The 19,886-nt window shown below is 44.8% G+C and overlaps 1 protein-coding gene across 5 annotated transcripts in view; it reads right to left on the minus strand.

Annotated features, from left to right (window-relative positions):
• The window catches only part of DCAF12 (DDB1 and CUL4 associated factor 12), a 47,734-nt gene that overhangs the window by 10,087 nt on the left and 17,761 nt on the right, over window positions 1–19,886 (minus strand). For 3 of the 5 annotated variants that reach the window (XM_078370810.1, XM_078370811.1, XM_078370806.1), the window contains exons 3-7: window positions 12,658–12,864; window positions 11,638–11,698; window positions 9,027–9,071; window positions 2,303–2,496; window positions 443–508 (exon numbers count right to left, since the gene is read on the minus strand). In XM_078370810.1, coding sequence (XP_078226936.1) covers window positions 443–508; window positions 2,303–2,496; window positions 9,027–9,071; window positions 11,638–11,698; window positions 12,658–12,864 — 573 coding nt within the window. The remainder of the gene's footprint in view (window positions 1–442; window positions 509–2,302; window positions 2,497–9,026; window positions 9,072–11,637; window positions 11,699–12,657; window positions 12,865–19,886) is intronic. The other 2 variants (XM_035308176.3, XM_054257149.2) reach the window with 1 other exon arrangement.

Genomic DNA, 19,886 nt, shown 5'->3' on the forward strand with positions numbered 1-19,886 from the left:
AGAGGAATGCTTATGCCCAGAAGTTCAAGAGCATACTGATCCATGAGCCATGATTGCACTCCAGATTGGGTGACAGAGTGAGACCCTATATTTATAGTCTCAATATAAATAAAATAAAAATACCAACCTGGTCAACATGGTAAAACCCTATTTCTACTAAAAATGCAAAAGAATAGCTGGGCATGTTGGCAGAGACCTGTAATCCCAGCTGCTCAGGTGGCTAAGGCATAAGAATCGCTTCAACCCAAGAGGCAGAGGTTGCAGTGAGTCAAGACTGCACCATTGCACTCCAGCCTGGGTGTCAAAGTGAGACTCTGTCTCAAAAATAAATAAATAGATAGATAGATGAAATAAACAAGAATGAAAAAGCTCTGGGAGAATTACAGAATTTTAATGGTAAGGTAAATTATTAGGTAAAACAACAAAATCATGTTCATCACACCTTAGACAGTGTATTTTCAGCCTTCCAGAGATGAAAGTAGCCATCCAGAGACACTGCTCCCAGTTCCTACAAGACCAATGAAAACCAGGTTATATTCACATCTGTAGCAACTAATATAAAATAGTGAGCAGGCACAGATCCAATGGTCGGGGTCCTTTACTCCCAGGTTGTGATGATTCCAGCAGAGATGCCAGTAATTATTAGTTTACCCTATAAAATGCAGCTGGACAACATAGTAAATTAAGGCTGCCCATAATAACACAGGCACCCATGGTTAAAAAACTCCTCACTATGTCATCATTCCCTCAACAACATCCTGTTGGAGAATTAAAGTAGGGCACACATATGAAGGATAGTTTCATAATCTAGTGAGAATTTCTTTTTTCTCTCTCTTTTTTTTTTAAGACAGGGTTTCACCATGTTGGCCGGGCTGGTCTTGAACTCCTGACCTCAGGTGATCCACCTGCCTTGGACTCCCAAAGTGTTGAGATTACAGGCGTGAGCCACCATGCCCGGCCTAGTATGAGAATTTCTGTAAGTGAAGAGTCTAACCTAGGAGAGATGAATCTACCCTCAGTTCATACAGACAGGATAGGAGGCTGAGGGAACTACCCTCCTAACTGTAGCCTGATTCAGATTTTGGAGAAGACTTTCTCTGGCTCTGGGTATATACTCTGTGTTTTTTTTTTCCCCAAGATGGAGTCTTGCTCCATCTGTTGCCCAGGCTGGAGTGCAGTGGCACAATCTTGGCTTACTGCAAACTCCACCTCCCGGGTTCAAGCAATTCTCCTGCCTTGGCCTCTCAAGTAGCTAGGAGTAAAGGCGTGTGCCACCAGACCTGGCTAATTTTTTTGTATTTTTAGTAGAGACGGGGCTTCACCATTTTGGCCAGGCTAGTCTCAAACTCCTGACTTCATGATCTGCCTGCCTCGGCCTCCCAAAGTGCTGGGATTACAGGTGTGAGCCACTACGCCTGACTGACACTCTGCTTTTATTAAAACCTCAGCATCAGATCTGACTCAATGATAAGGTAATACTTAGTTTAAGAGTGAAGGGAAAGTAGGCAGTAAAGAATGAATACTGGCTGGGGGCAGTGGCTCACGCCTCTAATCCCAGCACTTTGGGATGCCAGACTCCAGCCTAGGAGACAAGAGCAAATCACAGTTTCAAAAAAAAAAAAAAAGAATGAATACTGGCTGGGTGCAGTGGCTCACGCCTGTAATCCCAGCACTTTGGGAGGCCTAGGCAGGTGGATCACGAGGTCAGGCGTTCAAGACAAGCCTGGCCAACAAGTTGAAACCCCATCTCTACTAAAAATACAAAAAAAAAAAATTAGCTGTCTGTAATCCCAGCTACTTGGGAGGCTGAGGCAGGAGAATCACTTGAGCCTGGGAGGCAGAGGTTGCAGCAAGCAGAGATCATACCACTGCACTCCAGGCTGGGCAACAAAGCGAGACTGTGTCTCAAAAAAATAAATAAACAAAATAAAAATAAAGAATGAATATCGAAGAGAAAAAAAATGATTGTTTTTAGAAGCAGGTATGAAAATCATGCCCAGAATAGAGCACCTGCAAAGGCATGTGCAAATGAGAGACAGTCAAATCAGGGTGGCCCTGGGGGAATTCTGTGAGGCTGACCCACAAATATAGACCACTCAGAGAAATACTGCAGAGATCAATTGAATGGGTGGGTTTCACAGCCTCAGTTGTAATTTCTTACTAGCATCCCTCAGCCTTTAAGGGGTGCTCTGTGGGGTCAGAACCACACTATGTAGCAAGCACTGATGGGGAAGGAAAGGGGAGTGCATATCCCAAGACTTAAACAAGAATAGGCTTCAGGGATCCCTAGACAAGTTCATACCTTGTTCTTGTTGTTGAAGGCCAGAGCCCGAACCTTGCAGTTGTCAGGGTTTGTGTCTTCTTTGGGGATGTCCTTTAAGGCCTTGTGAGTGATGTGTGCATACACAGGGACCCGTGATACATTGTGTCTTGCATCACTTTTGGTCAAAACATCATCTGTCACCTCCCAGAGTCCCATAGAACCATCACGTGAGCCTGCAGGGCCAGGAGTACACATATGTCAGATATACCTACCCCTCTGTGGGAAATTCCACAGAAGCCAAGATGGGCTTCCATAGTCTAGTTATTTCTGCATCATCCTCATATGTACTGAAGCTTGGCCAGATGGCCCAGCCTAAACACAGGGCAGTAGGCATTTTTTCATTTTTTTTTTTTTTTTTTTTTTTTTTTGAGACGGAGTTTCGCTCTTGTTACCCAGGCTGGAGTGCAATGGCGCAATCTTGGCTCACCGCAACCTCCGCCTCCTGGGTTCAGGCAATTCTCCTGCCTCAGCCTCCCGAGCAGCTGGGATTACAGGCACGCACCACCGTGCCCAGCTAATTTTTTGTAATTTTAGTAGAGACGGGGTTTCACCATGTTGACCAAGATGGTCTCGATCTGTTGACCTCGTGATCCACCCGCCTCGGCCTCCCAAGTGCTGGGATTACAGGCTTGAGCCACCACGCCCGGCTTTTTCATTTTTTTTAAGACGGGGGTCTCACTGTTGCCCAAGCTGGAGTGCAGTGGCGTGAGAGCGCAAACTCAGCTCACTGCAACCTCTGCCTCCCAGGTTCAAGTGATTCTCCTGCCTCAGCCTCCCGAGTAGCTGGGATTATAGGCATGCGCCGCCATGCCTGGCCATTTTTTTTTTTTTTTTTAAAGATGGGGTTTCACCATAATGGCCAGGCTGGTCTTGAACTCCTGACCTCAAGTGATCCACCCACCTTGGCCTCCCAAAGTGCTAGGATTACAGGCGTGAGCCACCGCACCCGGCCATGCCTGGCCAATTTTTGTATTTTTAGTAGAGATGGGGTTACACCATGTTGTCCAGGCTGGTCTTGAACTCCTAAACTCAAGTGATCCACCTGCCTTGACCTCCCAAAGTGCTGGGATTACAGGTGTGAGCCACCACACCCAGCCAAGCAGTAGACATTTTAATAGCTGCACTAAGAGAATGATTCACCTAAGGTCTAGACATTAGAATATAACTTTTAAGTTTGACACGGTTGTTGAAATTTATTATTACTTTTTGAGACGAGTAGCTGGGATTACAGGTGCCTGCCACCATGCTCGACTATTATTTTTTCTATTTTTATTAGAGAGGGGGTTTCACCATGTTGCCCAGTGCTAGGATTACATGAGCCACCACACCTGGCCTATTCTTTTTTTTGAGACAGAGTCTCACTCTATCACCCAGGTTGGAGTGCAGTTGCATGATCTCAGCTCACTGCGACCTCCAACTCCTGGATTCCAGTGATTCTCCTGCTTCAGCCTCCCAAGTGGCTGGGATCACAGGCACATGCCACAGCACCCTGCTAAATTTTTTTTTTTTTTAATTTATATTTTTGAGATGTAGTCTCAGTGTGACACCCAGGCTAAAGTGTGATGTCATGATCTCGGCATACTGCAACCTCCACCTCCCAGGTTCAAGTGATTCTCCTGTCCCAGCCTCCCAAGTACCTGGGACTACAGGCACACACCACCATGCCTGGCTAATTCTTGTATTTTTAGTAGAGACGGTTTCACCATATTGGCCAGGCTGGTCTTGAACTCCTGACCTAAATGGTCTGCCTGCCTCGGCCTCCCAAAATGCTGGGATTACAGGTGTGAGCCACTATGCCTGGCTTTTTAAAAATTTTAATAGAGATGGGGTTTCACCATGTTGACCAGGTTGGTATGGAACTCCTGACCTCAAGTGATCCGCCCACCTCAGCCTCCCAAAATGCTGGAATTACAGGCATGAGCCACCATGCCTTGCTTGAAAATTTTTTTTTTTTTTTGAGACGGAGTTTCGCTCTTGTTACCCAGGTTGGAGTGCAATGGCGCGATCTCGGCTCACCGCAACCTCCGCCTCCTGGGTTCAGGCAATTCTCCTGCCTCAGCCTCCTGAGTAGCTGGGATTACAGGCTCACACCACCATGCCCAGCTAATTTTTTATATTTTTAGTAGAGACGGGGTTTCACTATGTTGACCAGGATGGTCTCGATCTCTTTACCTCGTGATCCACCTGCCTCGGCCTCCCAAAGTGCTGGGATTACAGGCGTGAGCCACAGCGCCTGGCCCCCTTGCTTGAAAATTTTTAACAAAAATTTTATACATTTTGATAAAGCTCACTAGTTTTCTTTTTTTGGAGACAGAATCTCACTCTGTCACCCAGACTGGAGTGCAGTGGCATTCTCAGCTCACTGCAACCTCTGCCTCCCGGATTCAAGCAATTCTTCTGCCTCAGCCTCCCAAGTAGTTGGGACTACAGGCGTGTGCCACCATGCTTGGCTAATTTTTGTATTTTCAGTACAGAGAGGGTTTCATTATGTTGGCCAGGCTGGTCTGGAACTCCTGACCTTGCGATCCACCTGCCTCAGCCTCCCAAAGTGCTGGGATACAGGTGTGAGCCACCATGCCTGGCCAAAGCTCACTAATTTTCTATGCCAAATGTTTAGGTCACTTGGCATGCATCCACAGCTGATTTTTAGTGGGCAGTAGGGCTTAGGAATCCTCCCCTCTAGAGCAGTGGTACTTAACCTTTTTGAGCCTTGGACCCCCTACATCTCTTTTTTTAAGAGACAGGGCCCCACTCTGTGTTTCAGGCAAGAGAGGGCAGTAGTGGCATGATCATAGCTCACTGCAGGCTCAACTTGCTGGGCTTAAGTAATCCTCCTGCCTCCAAAGTAGGGGATACCACAGGTATGCACCCCCATGACTGGCTGTTTTTTTTTTTTTTTTTTTTTTTTAAATACAAAGTGTCACTCTGTTGCCCAGGCTGGAGTGCAGTGGTGCAGTCTCAGTTCACTGCAACCTCCACCTTCTGGGCACAAGTGGTCCTCTCACCTCAGCCTCCTGAGTAGCTGGGACTACAGGTACCACCACACCTGACTAATTTTTGCATTTTTTTTTTTCTGTATAGACAGGGTTTTGTCATATTGTCCAGGTTGGTCTTAAACTCCTGGGCTCAAGTGATCCAGCCGCCTCATCCTGCTAAACTGGTAGTTATAGGCGTTAGCCACCAAGCCTGGCCTGGCCTTGGTTTTTTTATTTTTTATAGAGATGGGGAGAGGGTCTCAATTTGTTGCTAAGGCTAGTCTTCAACCCCTGCCTCAAGTGATCCTCACACTTCGGTCTCTCAAAGTGCTAAGATTAAAGGCATGAACCACCACCATATCCAACCTAGGCCTCTTTTTCTAGAAAATTACACAAAAACAAAACATTTTACATTCAATTTCAGGGAGTTCCATGGGCTTCCTGAAGGCTTTCCATAGGGACTATAACCACTTCCCATTTTTTTTTTTTTTTTTTTAATGAGACAGGTTCTGGCTGTCACCCAGGCTGGAGTGCAATAATATGATCATGGCTCATTGCAGCTTCAACCTCCTGGATTTAAGCAATTCTCCTGCCAGGCACAGTGGCTCACGCCTGTAATCCTAGCACTTTGGGAGGCCGAGGTGGGTTGATCACCTGAGGTCAGGAATTCAAGACCAGCCTGGCCATCATGGTGAAACCATATCTTAATAAATAAAAAATAAAAACTAGAAAAAAAAAAAAAAAGCAATTCTCCTGCCTCAGTCTCCCAGGTAGCTGGGTCTACAGGCGTGTATCATCATGGCCAGGTAATTTTTTATTTTTATAAAAATGGGGTCTCACTATGTTACCCAGGCTGGTCCTGGAGTCCTGATCTCAAACTCCTGATTAAGCCTCTCAAAATACTGGAACTAGAAGTGTGAGCCACTGTGCCAAGCCACAATCCCTTTAGAATGACTGTTTGGCTGGGCGCAGTGGCTCACGCCTCTAATCCCAGCACTTTGGGAGGCTGCGGTGGGTGGATCACAAGGTCAGGTGTTTAAGACCTGCCTGGCCAAGATGGTGAAAACTGTGTCTACTAAAAATACAAAAAAAACTAGCTGGATGTGGTGGCAGGTGCCTGCAATCCCAGCTACCTGGGAGGCTGAAGCAGGGAATTGCTTAAACCTGGGAGGCAGAGGTTGCAGTGAGGCAAAATTGTGCTACTGCACTCCGGCCTGGGTGACCGAGCAAGACTCCATCTCAAAAAAAAAAGACTGTTCTAGACTGTTCTTTATTAACAATTACTGTTCACACTTGTAATCTGAGCACTTTGGGAAGCCGAGGTGGGTGGACCACCTGAGCTCAGGAGTTTGAGAACAGCCTGGGCAACATGGCAACCCCATCTCACCAAAAATACAAAAATTTAGCCAGGCGTGGTGGCATACGCCTGTGGCCTCAGCTACTCGGGAGGCTGAGCTGGGAGGATAGCTTGAGCCGGGTAAGCAGCGGTTGCAGTGAGCTGAGATCGTGCCACTGACTCCAACCTGGGTGACAGAGTGAGATGCCATCTCAAAAAAAATAATAATAATGACGACTGTTCTAGGCTGGGTGCAGTGGTACAGGCCTATAATCCCAGCATTCTGGGAGGCTGGGCAACATGGCAAAACCCTGTCTCTACAAAAAGTACAAAATTAGGCAGGCGTGGTGGCACGAACCTATAGTCCCAGCTACCCTGGAGGCTGATGTGGGAGGGTCACTGGAGCCCAGAGAGGTCAAGGGTACAGGGAGCCAAGATCTTGAGCCAAGATCAAGCCAAGATCACACTGCACTCTAGTCTGGGCAACAGAGACCCTGCCTCCAAACATAAAAAAGAATTACTTTTCTATGAAAAATCATTTTTCTTAGCAATAAAGCACTTACAAAACCAATAACACTTTTCTGTGCATTGAGCCCTGTTGGTGGCAAGCTAAAATGGTATCTTTCTTTCTTTTTTTTTTTTAGATGGAGTTTCACTGTTGTTACCCAGACTGGAGTGCAATGGCACAATCTTGGCTCACCGCAACCTCCACCTCCTGGGTTCAAGAAATTCTCCTGCCTCAGTCTCCCGAGCAGCTGGGACAGGCGCGCACCACCATGCCCAGCTAATTTTTGTATTTTTAGTAGAGACTGAGTTTCACCTTTTTGACCAGGATGGTCTTGATCTCTTGACCTCGTGATCCACCCGCCTCAGCCTCCCAAAGTGCTGGGATTATAGGCGTGAGCCACCGCACCCGGCCTAAAATGGTATCTTTCTAAAAAACCAAGAACACTTTTCTGTGCATTGAGCCTTGAATATACTGTTGGTGGCAAGCTAAAATGGTATTTTTCTAGGGGACAACTGAGCAACCTGCAGCAAGGAAATTTTGTATTCCTGGCCGGGTACAGTGGCTCACGCTTGTAATCCCAGCACTTTGGGAGGCTTAGGCAGGCAGATCACTGAGGCCAGGAGTGATCAGCCTGGGCAAAATGTTGAAACACCATTTCTACAAAAAAATACAAAAAACTAGCTGGATATGGTGGCGCATGCCTGTAGTCCCAGCTACTTGGTGAGGGGGATGGAGTGCTGAGAAGGAGGATTGTTTGAGACTGGGAGGTGAAGGCTGCAGTGAGCCATGATCACGCCCCTGCACTCCAGCCTCAGTGACAGAGTGAGACCTTATCTCCCCAACAAAAGAGAAACAATGGCTGGGTACAGTGGCTCATGCCTGTAATCCCAGACTTTGGGAGGCTGAGGTGGGCAGATCACGAGGTCAGGAGTTTGAGACAAGCCCAGCCAATAAGGTAAAACCTGTCTCTACTAAAAATACAAACATTAGCTGGCCATGATAGCACGTGCCTGTACTCCCAGCTACTTGGAAGGCTGAGGCAAGAGAATCCCTCAAACCCAGGAGTTGGGGGTTGCAGAGCTGAGATTAAGCCACTGCACTCCAGCCTGGGTGTCAGAGCAAGATTCCATCTCAAAAAAAAAAAAAAAAAAAAAGAAAGACAAGAGAAACAAAAACAAAAAGTTCATATTCCCATTCAGAAAACAATCCACTATCACAATACCCAAATACAAAGATGTTTATTCACAACAATCAGTATGTTCAACAATACGGTTTTATTCTATACATAAAATGGAGCATCAAGAAATTATGTTTTTGCCAGAAGGTGCAAAAAAAAAATTATGTTTTAGGCTGGGCACAGTGGCTCATGCCTGTAATCCCAGAACTTTGAGAGGCTGAAGTGGGAGGAATGCTTGAGCCTAGGAGTTTGAGAGCAGACTAGGCAACAAAGCAAAACCCAGTTTATAAAAAAAAAAAAAAATAGAAATAATTAACCAGGTGTGGTTGTGTGTGCCTGTAGTCCCAGCTACTTGAAGTTAGTTCAAGGTTGCAGTGAGCAACGACCACACTACTGCACTCCAGCCTAGGTAACAGAGTGAGACCCTGTCTCAACAACAATAACAAAAATTCTTTTTCCAATAGTTATTTGCCAATTCTTCTTTGAGACCAAGAAGGCACCCTTCCCACACTGCTAATCTCCTGAATGCTTCGTAGAAAAAAAAACATCTAGGCTGGGAGAGGTGGCTCACACCTGTAATTCCAGCACTTTGAGAGGCTGAGGCACGCAGATCACTTCAAATCAGGAGTTTGAGACTAGCCTAGCCAACATGGTGAAACCCTGTCTACTAAAAATACAAAAAATTGGCCGGGCATGACGGCACGTACCTGTAGTCCCAGCTACTTGGGAGGCTGAGGCAGAAGTGTTTGAACCTGCGAGGCAGAGGTTGCTGTGAGTAGAAATCTCGCCACTGCACTCCAGCCTGGGTGACAGGGTGAGGCTCTGTCTCAGAAATTACGAAAACAAGAAAAAACCATCTAATATGACAGACATATCAATCCAAAGTAGAGTGTTAATCATGTGAAATTAGAAAAGGCCATAGAGAGAATGGCACATCTGGAGAAGTAGACATGGTTTGTTAAACTAAATTATGGGGTGCAGGCATGAAAGCTAAGAGAGAGAAAGTTGGAAAGGAGGGCATGGGACCTTGTATGCTGTGCTATAAAATTTCTTTTTATTCTTATAGATACTAAAAAGTCTATAGAAGATCTGAGCATCAGCATGAGATAATTAGATAATTGTGTTTCAGAAGATTACTTTGTGTACAGTATGATCTCATTTAACCCATCGAAGTTATATTATGAAAAAATTAAAGTATAATAAAGGCCGGGTGCGGTGGCTCAGACTGTAATCCCAGGACTTTGGTAGGCCGAGAAGGGTGGATCACCTGAGGTCGAGAGTTCAAGACCAGCCTGAACAATATAGAGAAACCCTGTCTCTACTTAAAGTACAAAAAATTAGCCGGCGTAATGGTGCATGCCTGTAATCCCAGCTACTCAGAGGCTGAGGCAGGAGAATCACTTGAACCCAGAAAGCGGAGGTTGCAGTGAGCCAAGATCGCCTCACTGCACTCCAGCCAGGGCAATAAGAGCGAAACTCATTCTCAATAAATAGTAATAAAATGAGGCCAGGCGCAGTGGCTCACGCCTATAATCCCAGCACGTGGAGAGGCCAAGGCAGGAGGATCACCTGAGGTCAGGAGTTCAAGACCAGCCTGGCCAACATGGCAAAACCCTATCTCTACTAAAAGATACAAAAAATAGCTGGGCATGGTGGCAGGCGCCTGTAATCCCAGCTACTTGGGAGGCTGAGGCAGGGAGAACTGCTTGAATCCAGGAGGCGGAGGTTGCAGTGAGCTGAGACTGCGGCATTGCACTCCAGCCTGGGTGACATGGCAGAACTCCATCTCAAAAAAAAAAAGAAAGAAAGGATTTCACAACGAATTGTATATATACATCTTCTAAATTATCTCATATTAACCAACTAAAAATTATGAGCTGGGTACAGTGGCTCACATCTGTAATCCCAGCACTTTGGGAGGCCAAGGCAGGCGAATCACTGAGGTCAGGAGTTCGAGACCAGCCTGACCAATATGGTGAAATCCCATCTCTACTAAAAATAGAAAAATTAGCCTGGAGTGGTGGTGGTCACCCGGAGGCAGGGGAATCGTTTAAACCTGGGAAGTGGAGGTTGCAGTGAACTGAGATCATGCCACTGCATTCCAGCCTGCAAGACTAAAAAAAAAAATTGTACTAAAGCTGGGTGCAGTGGCAAATGCCTATATAATCTAAGCACTTTGGGAGGCTGAGGCAGGAGGACAGCTCCAGCACAGGAATTCAAGGCTGCAGTGAGCCATGATAGTGCCACTGCACTCCAGCCTGGGTGATAGAACAAGATCCTGTGTCTAAAGGAAAACAAAAAAAGTACTGAAAAAAAGACTGGCAAGTTATAGTCTGTTTGTAAATGTCAACAGTGGTTATTACTAGCTGTGTGGGATAGTTTGTGCCTATAGTCCCAGCTACCTCGGAGGCTGAGGCAGAAGGATCACCTGAGCTCGAGAATTCAAGGATGCAGTGAGCTATGATCATGCCACTGTACTCCAGCCTGGGTGAAAAAATGAGACACTGTCTCAAAAAGAAAACAAAACAACCCACAAAAAAAGTGGTTATGTCTGGATAGAGATCTTGTTGGTGGTCCTTACTTTTTTTTAATCTATCTACCTACCTACCTACCTATTTTTTTTTTTTTTTTTAAAGACGGGGTTTCACCATGTTGGTCAGGCTGGTCTTGAACTCCCAACCTCAGGTGATCCACCCGCTTTGGCCTCCAGAGGGCCTGGATTACAGGCATGAGCTACCATGCCCCGTCCTACCTAGATATTTTTTGAGACAGAGTCTTGCTCTGTCACCCAGGTTGGAGTGCAGTGGCATGATCTCGGCTCCCTGCAACCTCTGCCTGCTGGGTTCAAGCAATTCTCCTGCCTCAGCCTCCCAAGTAGCTAAGGCAGTAGAATTTCTTAGAATAAATGTGTATCACTTTTATACTAAATAAAACATTTTTATTCTATAGGGTCACTCTCTGCCATGCAGGCTGGAGTGGAGTGACACAATCACAGCTTGATGTAGCCTGGATCTCCTGGGCTCAAGCAATAACTCCTGCCTCAGCCTCCTGAGTAGCTGGGACAATGGGTATGCAGTACAACTTAGCTAATTAATAAAAAAATTTTTTTGTAGAGACAGGGTCTCATATGTTGCCTAGCCTGGTCTTGAATTCTTGGGCTCAAGTTATTCACCCACTCCAGCCTGTCAAAGTGCTGGGATTATAGGCATGAGCCACAATGCCCGGCTGGGCTGTTTCCTGTCACGCTACTATCCCTTTTCAATTTCTAACCCCCAATCCCTGCCATACCAAAATCTCCCTATAAAACAGCAACTTTACCAGACACTGCCATAGTGTCACTGATCCATGCAATGGAAAAGATCCAGTCCTTGTGTCCATCCTTGGAGAGCAGGGAGTAACAGGTACAGGGAGGAAAACAAGAAATTAGTGAAATAAGGATTGTAATGAACTCTCTAGAGAAGCATACAAGTCAGACTGAAAATAGTTTTGTAAAAATTACAACTCTGATCTCTCGTGGTCTCAACCCATAAAGCATGACCACACAATCTTTACCTATCTTAAGGAGCTTAAAGCGGGAACGAAATTGGCACTACTGTGGGTAGTGGACACATAGCTCTTTCCTTCTACCTCTGGGTCCCATCTTCTATCTGGAACTCTCTTCCTCCAGACATCTAGACGTCTACATGGCTAGTGCCCTCATTTCGTTTAAGTCTCCCTGTTCAAGTATCATCCTATCAATGAAACTTTCTCTATCTTCTGTTACAGCATCCTCCACCTCACTCTCAGTCCCTTTATGCTGTCTTTGTTCTTCTCCATGGCACTTATCACACTCTGACATATTACAGGTAAGTATTGGTTTATACGGTTTATATTTTGGTTTATATGTCACCCTCCACTAGAATAGGCTTCAAGAGGACAGGGGCTTTATCTGTTCTGTTCGCTTCTGTGTCTCAAATCATGTCTCAAACAATGCCTGGCCATAGAAGACTCAATAAATGCCTGATGAATGAATGGATGACTTTGTAAATTCTGCTACTCTCTGACTATGGGCAGTGGGAAATATGTGGACACTATGGATTCAAACAGCAACTCACTACTGTTGGCCCCTGCGGTGTGCTGCTTGCCCCTTTATCTAACACACACTGGGCCCTTTGGGGAGTCCAGTCCCCACTCTGATACCTATACCTCCGTATTTCAACCCTATGTCCCGAGAGTCAGCAGAAATCTAGAGGAAACTACCCGCTCCCAAGTGGGCTGCTGAGAGGAGAGTCCATGTTAACCACTGAGACCCACTTAAAAACAAGGCTCCCTCCAACTACAACTATGGGGAAAACTTACATCTCCTACGCACACAGGATCCAGTGTAGGTAGTCGATAGATGGCAAGACTATTAGGGTTGTCTCCTCCAGTGGCTAGCAGTGTTCTAGAAGGATTCAGTTCAATGGCATGGATACCACAGCCTTGCTGGGTCACACCTCCAGGCTCCCGGTCTTTCAGAATGGGGATTTTGGTGATCTGGCTTGTCTGGACATCTACTACAAATAGCTACAAGAAAAAAATGGATATAAAAGCTGAACATAGTTCCAATTTAATGTGCCCAATACACAGTATAAGCATCCATTTGTTCAACTGTTCATCAATATTTAGTTAATGTCTATTACATGTCAGACTCTGGGAATTATTAAAGGCATGGTCAGGGCTACTAATGAAATAATACATGCAAATAAGTCAATATAACATAATAATAGAGACAGGAATAAAATACTACATGAATGCTGATTAGAAAGTATACGAACACAGATTAGAAAGTTCTGCCTGGGTTTCAGGGGTTTCCAAGAGGCCTTGTATTAGACCATGGACACAAAGAGCAAGACCAACACAGTCAGTTTTCTGTCAGTTTGTGCCTAATTTATACATTGAATCCTCACCTAACCATGCACAGAAACTTGTAAACGAAACACAATTCCCAGAACACATCATGGCTATTAATATACCTAGTAATATTACTAAGTTTTCTGGAATGACCAGAGACATAAGACAAGGAAGAATTATTAATATCTCATGGCTGTTCTCTATACACACACATCCCATTCACTTCCATGCCTCCCTGCCTTTGCTCTTTGCTACCTCTGCCTGAAAAACTCTCTTCCACCTCTTTACCCTACAAGATTCAACTTAGAGAATGCTTTATGGAAAAGATCGTTTTAGAGAAAGGAGAGTCCTTATAGGAGTCAAACTCATGTGATTCAACAGTTCATTCGTTAAGGGCACTCACTTATTTGCCAGTACTGTTCTAAGTGCTATGAACACAGCTATGAACAAGAGAAATAATCTCCGCCCTAATATATATACCTTATAGCTTAAGAGGCTGAAATAAAATCCTGCCAGCAATTCTCATGGTGAAGACAAAATGAGTCAGACCTTTACATAAATAAACCTGCTGGTTGCACAGAAGATCAATGAAAGGAGAAACTAAGTGAGTCTTAAGTTTAAAATACAAAAAGGAAGTGGACAACGTGGCAAGTCCGTAGTCCCAACTACTTAGGTACTCAGGAGGCTGAGGCATAAGGATCACAAATTTGAGCCAGCCTGGGCGAAACAGCAAGACCTGTCTCAAACAAGCAAATACATAATGTTTTATGTATGTATGTTTTTATATACTATATGGTTTTTTTCAGTATAAAAATGCTTTCATTGGTGTGTCTTTAGAGCTGTGATGTCAAGACATGAAGAACAGCAAGTGCATACACAGACATGTGATACATGGGTATCACAGAAGAGACTGTGGGTGATTAAAGAGTTCACACCACTTCTTCCCTTTACTCAGTAGCTCTAAGCCACCTTCTCATAGGACCACTCCTCAAACTCCCTCTTCTCCTTGGCTGTGGCATCCTGCACTTGGACACATTCACGTTGCTCATAGCCTCAGTGAACTCCATCTCGTCCATGCCTTTGCCCATGTACTAGTGCAGGAAGGCATTGTGCCAGAACATGACTGAACTGCTCCTAGAGGCACCTGAGCAAATCCCAGATGGCTGTGCTGTTGCCAATGACGGTGGCAGACATCTTTAGCCTCCAGGATGGGATGTTACAGACAGCTGTTTTCACCTTGTGGGTGATTCAATCAACAAAGTAGCTGTTATACTTGTTTTAGAGATTAAGCATTTACTTATCAACCTCCTCCATGGACATATGGCCCCTGAACATGGCAGCTGCTAAGTAGCAGCCACAGAGGGGGCACAGGCAGCCATCATATTCTTGGCATCAAATATCTGCTGGGTGGGCTCAGGCACTGTCGGGGCTCAGTACTGCTGGCTGTCCTGGATGGTCAGCAGGCCGAAGCCAGACATGAAGAAGTGCAAGCGGGGGAACAGGACCATGTTCACAGCCCTTGAGCTGGCCCCAGAAGCTCAGGCAGGTGGTGACCCCACTTATGGTACAGACACTAGGTGGCTCAGGTCATCATAGGTGGGGGTAGGCAGTTTTAGGATTCAGAAGCAGATGTCTTAGAGAGCTTCATTATCAATGCAAAAGGTCTCGTCTGTGTTTTCTACGAGCTGGTGGACTGAGAGGGTGGCATTGTAGGGCTCTACCACGGTGTCCAACACCTTGGGCAAGGGCATTACACTGAATACATATATAAATATATATAATATATATTTAAATATACATAATATATATTTAAATATACATATAATATATACTTTATATTTAAATATATATATGTTTATTAGAGAGAGAGAGAGAAATATAGTTAGAAGAGTGTCAGAGACTGAGTGGGAGCAGGGAGAAGAGGGGAACAAATCACTCCCAAACTGACAACTACCTGAGAGCAGGAGACTCCCTGCCTAACTGGCATCATTGCTGATGCAGCCCACAAGCATTTTAAACTCAATATGCCCAAAACAAATTACCTTGTTTCTCAAATTGCTCACTTTCCTAACGCTACCATTATCTGCCCTGTCACTCAAGTGTGGATTTTATCCTAGGTTACTCCTTTCTCCCTCATTTCTATCATCCTAGTCCTGCCCAATCTATAAATATTCTTAGAGCTGGCTCCTTCCTTTGCTTCCTCACGCATCACTTCTCCCTGGACAACCACAATTAGTCTTTGTGCCTTCAGGCAATGCCGGTATCAAAATTATTCTTTATATTATAAGCAGAGTCATCTTACTAAAAATGGAAATCTTCCAATGCCAGTCCCCAACCAAAAAACATCCAATGGGCCAAGTGCGGTGGCTTACGCCTGTAATCCCAGCACTTTGGGAGGCCAATGCATGCAGATCACCTGAGGTCAGGAGTTTAAGACCAGCCAGGCCAACACAGTGAAACCCTGTCTCTACTAAAATTACAAAAATTAGCCAGGCATGGTAGGATGCGCCTGTAATCCCAACTACTTGGGAGGCTGAGGCAGGAGAATGGTTTAGAGGCAGGAGAATCGTTTGAACCCAGGAGGCGGAGGCTGCAGTGAGCCCAGATCATGCCATTGCACTCCAGCGTGGAAAACAAGAGTCAAACTCCATCTCAAAAACAAAAAATATCCAATGACTCCCCTTAACCTAAATCTGAGATCCTTATAATGCCATTAAGACTCTCCTCAGGGCCAGACTTTGGAAGGCTGTGGCAGAAGGATTACTTCAGCCCAGGAGTTTATGACCAGCTCTGACAGCACAGTGAGATCTTGTCTCTACAAAAAAATTTTGAAATGAGGTGGGAGGATTGGTTGAGCCCAGGAGGTCAAGGCTGCAGTGAGCCGTGATGGTGCCACTGTACTCCCACCTGGGTGACAGAGCAAGACCTTGCCTCAGAAAAACAAAACAAAACCAAGTCTCTCCTCAGTCTAGCCCCTACTACATGTCCTGCCATGGACTTCAAACTCTAGAAATAACTGCTTATAAATATTATACATGAAAGATTCTTCAATGAAATATAATTATTTTATTGGCCAAGTGCAATGGCTCACGCCTATAATCCCAGCATTTTGGAAGGCTGAGGCGGGCGGATTACTAGGTCAGGAGATCAAGACCATCCTGGCTAACATGGTGAAACCCTGTCCCTACTAAAAATACAAAAAAAATTAGCTGGGTGTGGTGGCACACACCAGTAGTCCCAGCTACTCGGGAGGCTGAGGGAGGAGAATTGCTTGAACTAGGGAGTACCACTGCACTCCATCCTGGGCAACAGAGTGAGACTCTGTCTCAAAATAAATAAATAAATAAAATAAAAAACACTACAAAACAAAAACGATTCCCAGGCCTTACCCTAAAACTCTTCCATTAGGAATTTCTGAATTTCAGGTTTATTGCAGCATTATTCACAACAGCCAAGGTATGGAATCAACTTAAGTATGCATCAATGGATGAATGTATGAAGAAAATGTGGCACAGACACACAATGTAATACTGTTTAGCTATAAAAAAGAATGAAATCCTTTTGACAACACGGATGAACCTAGAGAACATTGTGTTAAGTTAAACAAACCAAGTACAGAATATCGCATGACCTCATTTAAATGTGGAACCTTAAAAAGTTGATGTCTGCCAGGCACAGTGACTCACACCTATAATCCCAGAACTCTGGGAGGCTGAAGCGGGGCAGATCACCTGAGGTCAGGAATTCAAGACCAGACTGGCCAACATGGTAAAACCCCATCTCTACTAAAAATACAAAAATTAACTGGCCATGGTGTCAAATGCCTGTATTCCCAGCTACTCAGGAGGCTAAGGCATAAGAATCCCTTGAATCCAGGAGGCAAAGGTTACAGTGAGCTAAGACTGCACCACTGCACTCCAGCCCTGGCAACAAGAGTGAGACTCCGTCTCAAAAAAAAAAAAGTTGATCTCATAGAAGTAGAGATTAGAATAGTAATTATCAGAGGCTAGGGAGACTGGGGCAGGTGAGAGTAGAAAGGTTGGTCAATGGGTACAAAGCTACAGATAGGAGGAATAAGTTCTGCTGTTCTATTGTACAGTAGGGTGACCACAGACAACAATTTTATTGTATATTTCAAAATAGCTAGAGGATTTTGAATATTCTCATCAAAAAGAAGTAACAAGTGTTTGAAGTGATTAATATGCTAACATTCATGATTTGATCATTACATAATGTATATATATATTGAAATATCACATTGTACCCCATAAACATGTATAAGAATTATCTGTCAGTTAAAAAAAAAATTAAAAGAAAGAAAAAGAAATTCTAGGCTGAGCATTGTGGCTCATGCCAGCGTCCATGCCTCCCAGGATGCTGGGAGGCTGAGGCAGGAGGATCACTTGAGGCAAGGAGTTCAAGACCAGTCGGGGCAACACAATGAGACCCTATCTCTACAACAAATACAAAAAGTTAGCATGGTAGCACATGCCTGTAGTCCCAGCTACCCAGAGGGCTGAGGTGGGATGATCACTTGAGCCCAGGAGGTTGGAGGTCAAGGCCACAGTGAGCTGTGGTTGAACCACTGCGCTCCAGCGTGAGCAACAGAGAGAGACCTGTCTCAAAAAAAAAAAAAAGAAAAAAGAAAGAAAAAAAAAAAAAGAAATTCTAAGTTTGCAGCTACCAAAACTGAATTTTTTTCAAGGATCTCCATGTGAATGAGATGATTTCCCAAGTTTAACAGCCATTGATCCAGACCCTTGATACTTAAAGGAACACAATGCAGAATCTCAGGCCTAACCCAGACTTACTAAACCAAAATCTAGTTTTCCAAAACCCCTAGGCACAGTTTGAGCACTGATGTAGAGAGACTCTGCTCTGTAGTGCAGAGGGCAGTGAGTAGGATAAGACTCAAGTGTTTGGCTGGGTGTGGTGGCTCACGCCTATAATCCCAGCACTTTGGGAGGCCAAGGCAGGTGGTTCACCTGAGGTCATGAGTTCAAGACCAGCCTGACCAACATGGAGAAACCCCATCTCTATTAAAAATATAAAATATTCGGGTGAGGTCTTCCTAAAAAATAAAATAAAATAAAAAATAAAAAATGAGCTGGGTGTGATGGCGCATGCCTGTAATCCCAGCTACTCAGAAGGCTAAGGCAGGAGAATCACTTGAACCTAGGAGGTGGAAGTTGCGGTGACCTGTGATTGAGCCATTGCACTCCAGCCTCGGCAACAAGAGCGAAACTCCATGTTGGGGTTGGGGGAGACTCAAGTGTAACCTGTGACCTGCAACCTGGAAAGATCTGAGTTTCTCCTATGGATCTGAGGGCTGGCTAAAACTTTAAGAATTATTTTAGTCCTCTTCCATTATTTGCTTTAAAATTTTAAATTAAAAAAAAAATAATAAAATAAAATAAAATAATTATTTTAGTCCATTCCTTTGCCTTAAGATAAGGCTCCATTTTTGCCATCCAGAATAGATGAGAAAAAAGATTTCATCTCTTCATATCCATGAAAGTCCTAAGTCAAACTCCTTCAGTTTTGGAGTTGAAAGAAGTTTAGGTTTAAATTCCAGATTGGTTATCTATTTACCGTGTGATCTTGGGCAATCTTTCTGAATCTTGCTTCTTATCTGTATAATGTGGATAATATAATCTTCCCATAGGGTTGCTAAGAGATCTAATAAAATGCAAGTGTCTAGCACAAGGCTTGGCACAGAATAGGTACTTTAACAAATGATAGCTGATAATACTGCATTATTATTCTGCTGCTTCTTTAGTTTTACAGGGTGTAAAACAGGTTACTACACTGAATGAAAACCACTTGATACAAAGGAAGACCTCAGTTGAAAAAAACACCGAGACCTGTTGGGTCTGTAGAGGGCTCAGGAAACTAAGAGTTTACCCCTAACCTCACCCTCATTCTTGTGGAGGAATGACAATGAACAACTTGAAGGATAGAGCTTCCTCATGGGAAGGAACAGGGATGTGGATGAGCTGCCACAGAATCTCTTCCCAAGCTCTTTGACAAGGGGCCAAGGCTTCATGTAGCTCCAGTAACATTTCCCAGAATAAGGCTGCTCTACATTAACCTACTGGGATTCCTGCCAGAAACTAGAAGCACAGCAAGGTAAGCTCGAGACTCAGACTCCCGGCAGTTTACATTCTAGGACAGAGCGGGGAAAGAGACATGTAAGACTAGTGAGTCTATCTCTGCATGCATTCATGGGTATCTAGACAAATGTAAATGAGAGTACACAAAGACAAAGGGAGCTTAAAGAGTCGGCGGGGCACAGTGGCTCACGCCTGTAATCCCAGCACTTTGGAAGGCCAAGAGGTCAAGAGATTGAGACCATCCTGGCCAACATGGTGAAACCCAGTCTCTACTAAAAGTACAAAAATTAGCCGGGCGTGGTGGCACATGCCTGTAATTCCAGCTACTAAAGAGGCTGAGGCAAAAGAATCGCTTGAACCCAGGAGGTGGAGATTGCAGTGAGCCAAGATTGCACCACTGCACTCCAGCCTGGCGACAGAGTAAGACTCTGTCTCAAAAACAGGAGTTATGTGGTAGCATGAGCCTATAGTCCCAGCTACTTGGACAACTGAAGCAGGAGGATCCCTTGGCCCAGGAGGTCAAGGCTACAGTGAGCTATAATCGTGCCACTGCCCCCCAGCCTGGGTGACAGAACCTTGTCT

Source organism: Callithrix jacchus, chromosome 1, assembly GCF_049354715.1.
Source record: "Callithrix jacchus isolate 240 chromosome 1, calJac240_pri, whole genome shotgun sequence".
Classification (NCBI taxonomy): domain Eukaryota; kingdom Metazoa; phylum Chordata; class Mammalia; order Primates; family Cebidae; genus Callithrix; species Callithrix jacchus.